This window comes from Panthera uncia, unplaced genomic scaffold (genome assembly GCF_023721935.1).
Source record: "Panthera uncia isolate 11264 unplaced genomic scaffold, Puncia_PCG_1.0 HiC_scaffold_2637, whole genome shotgun sequence".
NCBI lineage: Eukaryota > Metazoa > Chordata > Mammalia > Carnivora > Felidae > Panthera > Panthera uncia.
The window spans coordinates 1-10,015 of record NW_026059385.1 but is presented as its reverse complement, the minus strand read 5'-3'; the positions used below and the strand labels follow the sequence as shown (position 1 = coordinate 10,015).

Genomic DNA, 10,015 nt, shown 5'->3' with positions numbered 1-10,015 from the left:
TCTGTCTCTCTCTGTCCCAAAAATAAATAAAAAACGTTGAAAAAAAATTAAAAATAAAATAAAATAAAATAAAATAAAATAAAATAAAATAGTGCCTGGCACATAGTAAGCGATCGATAAATGAGCCCTGAACTCATTAATGCCTATGTCAAATTGACCACACACATACACATAAACACACAGGTTAGGGAAGGTAAAAACCAGATTGTTTGCTCTCAGGGATGCGATGAAGCGGAAGATGGGGAAGGAATGACCTGGCATTTACTGACTGTCTAGTGTGTAGTAAGTGCCGTGAGTATTTTACACGCAATCTCACATAATCCACCCAACAGCCTGCAGGTGGGTATTATTGTTCTCTCTTTGCAGACACATGTTTCCCCAGGGTCTTATGGCTGGTAAGTAGTGGAGTTCAGTTTCAAATCCACGTCTGGCTTAAAAACATTTTATTCATTCTAGAACCACTAAACCAATTTGCCTCAGGTCAGAAGGACACTAGGGAAGAGTATTTAGCAAGGCAGATGCTGAAAAGTAAAGCAGCCATAGTCTCCACCACACTCTGCTATTCACACCTAATTTTCAAAGAGCCAGCTATAGAAACTATGATTCCTATCACATCAGAGCCCTATTCTTATTTCTTATACTTGGGTCTTATCTTATCCAGTGCTGATTTAAACCGGTTATTATTTCTTCTTTTCTAACAGAGGCACTTAGGTTATCTTCCATACCATAAATAGGGTTTTGAAGCCACACGTGGGGAGCTAGTATTTCTAACCCTACGTGCAGCCCCCAGACACTTTAATTCAAAAACTAATCAAACAGCAGAGGGAAGAATTGTGAGTCGCAGTATATCCTGATCCCCCAACGCCCTCTATTAAAACTTGAGATTCTTCCTCTCATTAACTAAAGAATGATAACTCTTCAAAACTATAGGGTCATGACCGCAAAAGCGAATTGCAAATCTTAGTGTATGCGCTCTCTTCCTATATGGGAATTCTTTTATGGCAAGATCAAGACTTTTACTAAAGAAGGTTCTTCAGGAGAATGCCAACAAGACTGTACCTTGAATGTTCCTCTTCCACTTCAAGTGAAGACAAAATAACCAGACGAAGCTAGGAACCGAGAAGAAGCTGGGAACGCGAGGTGTAGAGAGAAGTAATACATTCTCTGCCCACTGTGAGTGGAAAACATTCAGGAGGCTGACTTGAGGCTATTGGCAAGAACAAGGGACTCACTTAGTAAACTCCTAATGTGGCCAACAGCACACATTTGCTATTTGAAAGCAGAAAAGCAATGAAGGGAATATTACAATGAAAGAATTTCTCTTAATTTTTTTTAAATGTCAAGGAATAGAGAAATACTCAAAGTGGCAAAAAGAATAAGTAATATGTTTTAAGAATTTTTATCCTTGCGGCTCCTGGGTGGCTCAGTCGGTTAAGCGTCCACCTTCGGCTCAGGTCCTGATCTCAAGGTTCATGGGTTTGAGCCCCACATCTGGCTCTGTGCTGACAGCTCAGAGCCTGGAGCCTGCTTCGGATTCTGTGTGTCCCTCTCTCTCTGCCCCTCCCTCACTTGTGCTCTGTCTCTCTCTCACTCTCAAAAATAAACATTAAAAAAAATTTTTTTAATAAAAAAAAGAATTTTTATCCTTATAGTCAGTCAACATGGCTTACTTGCTCTACCTGGAATCTCAAATTCTCAAGCACAATTTCCAAACATATTTAGGAACTGGCTAAGATCATGCTTCTTTCATATACAAACAGTGTCTTATTTCTCTCAACAGATCATAGAAAAACTGCATAATTAAATTAATTGGAATTTGAAGTAATCCTACTGTAAATATTTTTGGAAAAATAAGCATTATGAATACAATAATAAACCCTTTTGAACCATTAGGCTTAAAAAGTGAGTACATGAGAATTTAATTTTTTTTATTAATTGAATTTTCCAATTATAAAATTCACAGAATTATCTCCCTGGTCAACTCAGACGGGCTAGAGGTTTATCAATGTTATTAGTCTCCAAGAACATGCTTTTGGTTTCACTGCTTTTCTCTACTGTTGTTCTGTGTGTCTGATTCCTGCTCTGATCGTTATCACTTCATCTGCATACTGTGCACTGCATTCGCTCCTCTTTTCCTAGTTTCTTAAGAAGAAAGCTGAGGTGCTTGTACTTGAGACCTTTCTTCTTTTCTAACATAGGCAATTAGTGCTGTACGCTTCCCCCTCAGTACTACTCTGAGCAATGTGCTGGGAGTCCCCAAGTCGGTTCCCAGGTTTGGTGATTCTCTAGGAGGATTCACAGGACTGAGCATATGATTGTTCTCAGGGCTAAGATTTATCATAGCAAAACACAGCTCAGTCAGCAAAGGGAGAGGCACATGGGACGAAGTCCAGGGGAAACCAGGCATAAGATTCCAAGAGTCTTCTCCCAGTACAGTCACGTAGGACATGCCTAATCCCCCCAGCATGAAATGCTGCCAACCAGGGAAGCTACTGACTTAGCGCCCATGTTTATTGAGAGCTGGTCACGTAGGCACTCTCTGCTGGCACGCAGCCCAACTCCAGACTCCCAAAAGGGAAGCAGGCGTTCGGCATAAACCATAGCGTTTGTAGAAACATGTTAGGCACAGGGAGCTACTCTTATCAGTTAGGGCAATCCCACGCCCTGAAATCCAAATTCACGGACACCAGCTAAGGGCTAACCTTCTAAGAAGGTCTTTCTAAGGACAGCAATGTCAAGCCTGGTATACTTTTGTTTTTGTGCACAAATTTTGATAGGCTGTGCTTTTATTTTCATTCAGTTCAAAATACTTTGTTTTCCCTTTTGAATTCTTGCTGAATCTATGGGTTATTTCCGCTGTGTCCAGACAGGATATTTTGTATGACTTTAATACTTTTAAATTCCTGAGGCTTGTCTTATGGCCTAGAAGATGGTCTTAGTAAATGTTCTTGTGTATTCTGCTGTTGTTGGCTGGGCTGTTCTAAAATGCCAATAAGATTGAGGTTAATACTACCCTTACTGACTTTCTAGGTACTTGTTCTATCAATTATTGAAATTTCCCTCTATAATTATACATTTGTCTATGTTTCTATACTTACATCAGTTTTTGCTTTGTGTATTTTGAAGCTGTTATTAAGTGCATAGAAGAACAAAGTTGGAAACCTTATTCCAAAACTTACTATTAAGCTACAGTAGCCAAAACAGTATTGGCATAAAATAGACACACAGATTAAAAAAAAAAACTATGAAGAAATAGATCCACATATGTATGGCCAATTGGTTTTCCACAAAGGTGTCAAGCAATTCACTTGCGGAAAAGAATAATCTTTTCAAAATGATATTGGAACGACTGGATAGCAGCATGCAGAAAGGTAAGCCAACCCTCACAACATGTACACAAAACTTAATTTGAAATGGATCACGGACCTAAATGTAAGGGGTAAAGCTATGAAACTTCTAGATGACAACATAAAAGAAAATCTTAGTGATTTGGTTTAGGCAAAAATTTCTTAAACAGAACACAAAAAGCACAATCTTTAAAGTTAAAAAATAATTGACAGGGGGTGCCTGGCTGGCTCAGTCAGTAGAGCATGCAACTCTTGATCTCAGGGTAATGAGTTCAAGCTCCATGGTGAGTGTAGAGATTATTTCATTAAAAAAAGTTTGGTTTGGGGCACCTGGGGGGCTCAGTCAGTTAAGCATCTGACTTCGGCTCAGGTCATGAGCTCACAGTTCATGTGTTCAAGCCTCACATTGGGCTCTGTGCTGACAGCTCAGAGCCTGGAGCCTGCTTTGGATTCCGTGTCTCCCTCTCTCTGCCCTTCCCCCACTTGTACTCTGTTTCTCTCCCTCAAAATTAAAAAAAAAAAAAAACACTGAGTTTTTTTTAATATTTAAAATATTTCACTGCATGTTTAGAACTTTCTTTTACAAACTGTTTTAAATTTTGAAGTTTATATTACATATAAAGGTAACAAATCCTAAGTGCTTTATCACACACTCAATGTTAGTGAATTAACACAAAGCAAGCGCCCATGTACATACCACCCCGAGAAATAAACTGTGAGCACCCCAGAAGGCCTTGAACTCGCTCCTTCCTTTCAAAAGTTCACTATTATCCAGTCTTGTAAAAGTATAATATTGCTTGTTTATAAACTCTCACTTAAAAAAAACTATGTAGTAGAGTTGACCTTATCCAAGAAGAGGTCTGGCCTTTGTCTTAGGCTCCTGGGAGTTAATCTCTAAGCCTTTGCAATATCCTGCCTGAAAAGGATCTGTTTACCTGGGGGGGCCTCCAGACGAGCTAGAGATGAAAGGTCAGCCATATGGGTGGTCAACCATGTGCGTGTAGTTAAGCCCTCAGTTAAAAATCTGAACCCAAGCCTCATGTGAGCCTCCATGGTTGGCAACACTCCATGTTTATTATCCTACCCGCTGCTGGGAGAAGTCAGCTCCATCCAGATTTCACCGGGAGGTGGCAACAGAAAGTTCCATGCGTGTAACTCTCCTGCACCTCTTCCCTTGGCTGATTTTAATCTGCAGCCTTTTGCTGTAATAAACAATGGTCATGACTATGACAGTTTCAGTGAGTCCTGTGAATCCTTCTAGCAAATGACCAAACCTGAGGATACTCTTGGGAGCCCCTGAACTTGCAGTCAGTGTCAGAAGCGAAGGGAGTCTCAGAGACACCTGCACTCTGAAGGAATTGTATGGTCTTACTTTGTGGGGTTTGTTACTCAGCATTATGGTCCTGAGATCTATTCACAGTGTACCTTGTGAAGACGATTTATTCACTTCCACTGCTTAGGTAGTAACATTCGATTCACTTACTCTACTGCTGATGGACATTGGGATTTTCCTGCCAGTTCTGCCTTATAATTATTGATAGATCTGGAAGGAAAAATAGAGAAATCCACAATCATAGCACGAAATTGTGATGTATCTGTTGCAACTAATAAGAACAAGCAAAATGACAAAAAAAAATCAGTAAAACCATAGGTTTTTAATACACAATTAACAAATTAGATTTGATGTCATTCAATTCCTGAAACTCTTGAGGGCTTTCTCTAGGACTAATGATAATAAACATGTTTCACGCACACACACTCTATTCTTGCACTGCTCTGAGAGCTGTTATCCCAGCTAATTGCAGAACAACTCCTCCAGCACTACAGCTGAGAAAACTGGAGCACAGACAAGGGAGGGAGTTTGTCCAGAGTCTCCAGCTAAAACTAATGGCAGATCGAGAATTCAATTTCCAGTCTGAATCAAGAGCCAAGTTCTGAATTCCTATGCGGCTTTTTCAACACCTTCCATTTTCTGCCTCTTCTTGAGTTCATGTATTTGCATCCTCCTTGAAAATCGCCCATTTCATCTAGATTTTAAAAGTTATTAGCAGGAGCTGAGCTTCACATTGCAATGTGAAGTTCTAGAATTTCTGTCAGAATAAAACTGCTTTTTTTTAGCCCCATAATTTGTCTTTTCATATCATGAACCTTATACATTCATCTGGAGGGAACAGTTATAATCTTGCAGTGAAGATTCTGTGACAAAAATAATTGTCGTCTCATCACGGCCAGTTTCAGGAAGCTTGACGCTGGAAAATAAACATCTCAACAATAACAACAGACACAATTGTCTGGGCGTTATTGTTCACAGGAAGCAATTTTTCTTGAAGTAGTCTTAAGCATAACTGCTATAAAAGCAATGCATGTTTTAAAAAGTACTTTCCTTTTGCGAGATCATTTGAGCTACGGTTGACTTTCTACCTTTGTTCTTCCTGGAAACTTGACCTGAGTGGTAAGTTGACTGAGTGTGAAGTATTTGGAGGCAAAAACTGCTGACCTTGCCCAGACTGGTACAAACCATGAAGGAACTGGAGACACCCGGTAGTGACAACACAGCTGTGGCTGTGAGGCCATAATTAAGTCTGACCGACCATTCTAACTTTTGCTACTTAAACAAAGGAGTTCTAAGAGCCCACTGGGGTTGCCTTTAACACCTGGTCAATACATCAGGAATACCAACTAATTCTCGGTAACCAACTACAGTCAGGATTCGTGGTTACCGCAGCCCTTTGTTAATGATCCTTTGTTCCCGGGGAAAACCTCCAAGTCCTGTTTCACTTCTCACTACCTGGCACATTGGATCAATTTCATTTGCATACCGGCTGTCCTTCTTCCACAACGGAAGTTCCAGGAGGGCAGGAGCTTTCACTCTTGTTCACAGCTCCACTCACAGTACTTAAATACATAGTAGGGGTTCTGTAAGTATTTGTGGGGTGAACGATCTGATGGGCTGAAATTCTACTGAGCACCTACTACGTGTCAAGCCTGCGTTAGGACGGTGAGGGGGGAGAGGTTATCGTCTGTGACTTTACAGAGCTAAGAGTCAAAGTCTTCAGACAATTCTCTACTGTCCAGAAATACTTGTTTATTAAAATGTTGTATGATTGCATCACTAAGATTCTACATGATTTAGTTCGCTGAGTAACCTTAATACCAAAACTTTGTCTTCAGAATGCTGCATTCTTACCCTGGGACCCCAAAAACTTCACAAACTACTTCAGTCACTTTTAAAATCCATCCCTATGCCTCCCTATGCCTCCCTATTTAAGAGAACCGTTCCCACATTTATGGATAAAATGGCCATACTAGTAGCCCAAATGTGTCCTAACTAATCTCTACTTCCAATTTTCTCTCAGGCGTTCTCCTTTCTTTGATTCTTTCCCACACATTTTCTCTTTAAAAAGACAGTAAATTTAGAGTCCTTTAAAAAATAAAGCTGAGCCTTTCTTTCCGGTGTGTATGTTCAGAGACGTCAGACCTTCTCAAGAATCACACACCAGTTCCCCTGATCGTAGTAGCTTCGCAGGACGCGGACGTTACTCAGAGTCTGGCAGGCGGCTTCCAGCTCCCCCTCACGGAACACGTGGTAGAAACGATGAAACACAGGACTTGGGTCATGGGATCCTCCCGGACCAAACGGCTCAGCAGGTTTGTCTTTCCCAGGGTTGCCCTTAAGGTGCCAGGGAACCAGTACGTCTTGAGAATGAAAAGAAGTCCTATTAGTGTGAACGGGGAGCTTGGAATTAGTAACTTCCCTTGAATTCCGCCCTCCCTCCTGGAAGACACTGACGGAGGGCATTCGACAGGCTGGCTCCTTATGGCCTGTGTCAGGCACTTGCTCCACAAGCAACTCTGGGCCTGGCGTATCGCTGCTGACCTCCTCCTCCTTCCCCTGGCTCATTCTGTTTTCTCTAAGATACTTGGATTTCTTCTTATTATATTCTTGTTCCATTGCCCAGACATAAACGAGCGCCTTCCCGCCAGGTCTCAGGAGTCGAACGAGTTCTTGGAGAGCGGCTACTCTGCGCTCCTACGGTAAAAACACACATTGCCATTTATCAGCCAAGAGGAGATAGAGAGGAAACAGGAAGTTGGACTGGCGATAGCACCGCTTTTCATTACGACGAACAGCTCAGAAAATCTACCAAAATATAAATATAAAATAAAATAAAAAACAAAAAAGAAAAAAAAGAGACGGGAAATCTCCTGAGGGGAAAAAGTGTTGAAGAAATAAGGAAAAGGACATTTTTATTTGTGTTAATAAAATAGTGGCATAGAGGGTTTGCCACTTGGTTTTGTCCTGCGTTCAGTTCAGTCACAAGGTGCGTGGGAACTGCTGGTAATGCCAGCACAGGCGATTTATAAAATTATTGCTGAGATTAAGGGAGAAACCACCCACACACAGGAAAAATAAGATTCTGTTTTCTTATAAGAAAAATATAAAATATTAAATTCACTTATTTTTTTAAAGTTTATTTATTTTGAGGGTGGGGGGGACAGCGCAAGCGGGAGACGGGCAGAGACATGAAGATGTGGAGGTCGATCCCACGAACCATGAGATCACGACCTGAGCCGAAATCAAGAGTCAGACACTGAACCAACTGACCCACCCCAGTGCCCCTAAATTCACTCATTTTAAAATTAGGGACCTGTGTGCCTAACTAAAAGCATGAGTAACGTACCACCAGCAGCTAAATACCAGAATTTTGAGAAGAGAAGAAAAGCAGAATGGGAAGTAGAGGACGCAGGCGTCAGGGCTGCGGAGAAGGGCCGGGAAAGGCCGGTGGGGCACGGACAGAGAAGAGGCTCAGAGGCCGAGGAGAGACTGCTGGGGAGGCGCAGGGCCGATGAGCGCCTCCAGCCCCTGACAGCCGGAGCGCCGTGGCCCCGGATTCGAGGACACAACGATGAGGAAGGCTCAGGGCGGGTGGTGGGCGGTGGGCAGAGGGCAGAGGCCCACCGCAGCGGGGCACCTCACCTCCTTCCACGCGCTTTCTCAGCAAAGGGGGCAAACCACATAAGAGGAAAGAGAAGGGAAAGAAAAGAAGAGCTAAAATAGGGTCCACGTGGGTGAAATCCATGAGCATTTCCTGCCACCACAGCCACAAGGTCTTGGAGAGAGAGAGAGAGAGAGAGAGAGACGGCACTCACCGCTGTTGCAAAATGGTGAATAACAGCAATGGAGACGCAGGCATCACAGGCCCCGCCGCGGATGGGCACGGCCAGCGCGTCGCAGAGGAAGGCCTGGAAGTGCCGCTCTCGACAGATGTCCACGAGGCTCTGGCTCCGATCACAACCGATCTGTAACAGGCAGAAGCAGCGAATCTCACAACCCCTTGTTTAAACGTCATGGGAAATTAAGAGCACTGGGCTTCTTCATTACCATAAAGTGAGGGCGCAGACCTCGTATGCACCGTGAAGGGGGGTAAAGCCAGGGTTTACCAGTTCTTACAGCCGGCACAAAGTCAGATTCCGTCGTGTAGAGGGCAGCTTTTACTATCTTACCAGGTACCAGACTGAGCTCAAAGTAGCGAATGGAAAGAAAACGACTAGTATAAAGATGGCAGCAGTGGAAATGGAAAGGCCTAACTGCCCTCTAATCGATCACCCACCTGGATCCTTATGTGAGATCGCACGTATAAAAACGAAACTATTCTGTAAACACAGACATTCGGTCCTTTGTGGGGACCTACAGATGTCCCTCATCGCTACACCAACGATACTGTGCTGGCCCAGATAGCAAGAGGGTGGCTGGGATTTGTGCCTGCTTCTTTTTACTTTTCAGTACATATTACTGTACAATCTGAAAATAAAACCCCAAAACAACAAAAAAGTAAAATAACTTATTTCATTTTTTAAAGCTATTGAGTCTTGCTCTGCTAAACACCTAACCCATACAAATCAGGAATGAAGTGCTGAATTCAAAATCTGTCAAGTGCTATCTAATTACACCTTGCAGTCTAAGTGAACCGCCCCTAGGGAAAGGCAGCATGAAGGCAGCTCGCAGCCTCCCTCCATGTCCCTGGGCGGGGACCTCACGTGCCTTTCTGCCTGTGTCTGCTTCTGCGGGAAGCATCTGGGCACCTCGGCAGCCTCTCTCCTCTCTACTTTGGTTGTTACTGTTGTGTTCAGTTTTGCTGTTTGATTCTGAGGGCACCATGTGTGTGCACACATGTGTGTGCGTGTGTGCGTGTGGAGGGGAGGGAGAGAGCATGTACGCAGTGTGCACACGTGAAATGAGGGAGGACAGGGAAGGTGGGCAGGGCATCAGAAGGGTTAAACCACTAATTAATCATTATCCCCAGACAGTTCTTTACTCACTCTCTACAAAAGAGAAAAAGAAATGTGAAAGCAGGTTTCATCAGATAGCAGTGGCCACCTCGACCTTGTGTTTACTCATCTGAATTTCTGATGCAGTGAGCACTGATTGTTAGGGTTCCCTTGGTCTATGTGAGAATAAGGAGCATGAGTCCTCATGTCAAAACAACTCTTTTTTTTAAGGGTTTTTTTTTTTTTTTTAACGTTTTTTCTTATTTATTTTTGAGACAGAGAGAGACAGAGCATGAACGGGCGGAGGGCCAGAGAGAGAGGGAGACACAGAATCGGAAGCAGGCTCCAGAATCTGAGCTGTCAGCACAGAGCCCGGCCAGAGAGAGAGGGAGACACAG

At 43.0% G+C, this 10,015-nt stretch overlaps 1 protein-coding gene across 1 annotated transcript; it reads right to left on the bottom strand.

The window, feature by feature from the left end:
• Nucleotides 1–4,983: 4,983 nt before the first annotated feature.
• Nucleotides 4,984–8,682, bottom strand: LOC125917867 (alkylated DNA repair protein alkB homolog 8-like; the record flags this gene model as incomplete). The annotated part of the gene is made up of 2 exons (XM_049623964.1): nucleotides 4,984–7,377; nucleotides 8,499–8,682. Coding segments are annotated over 2 exons (742 nt in total), but the record flags the coding sequence as incomplete, so codon positions are not given.
• Between the last annotated feature and the right edge of the window lie 1,333 nt (nucleotides 8,683–10,015).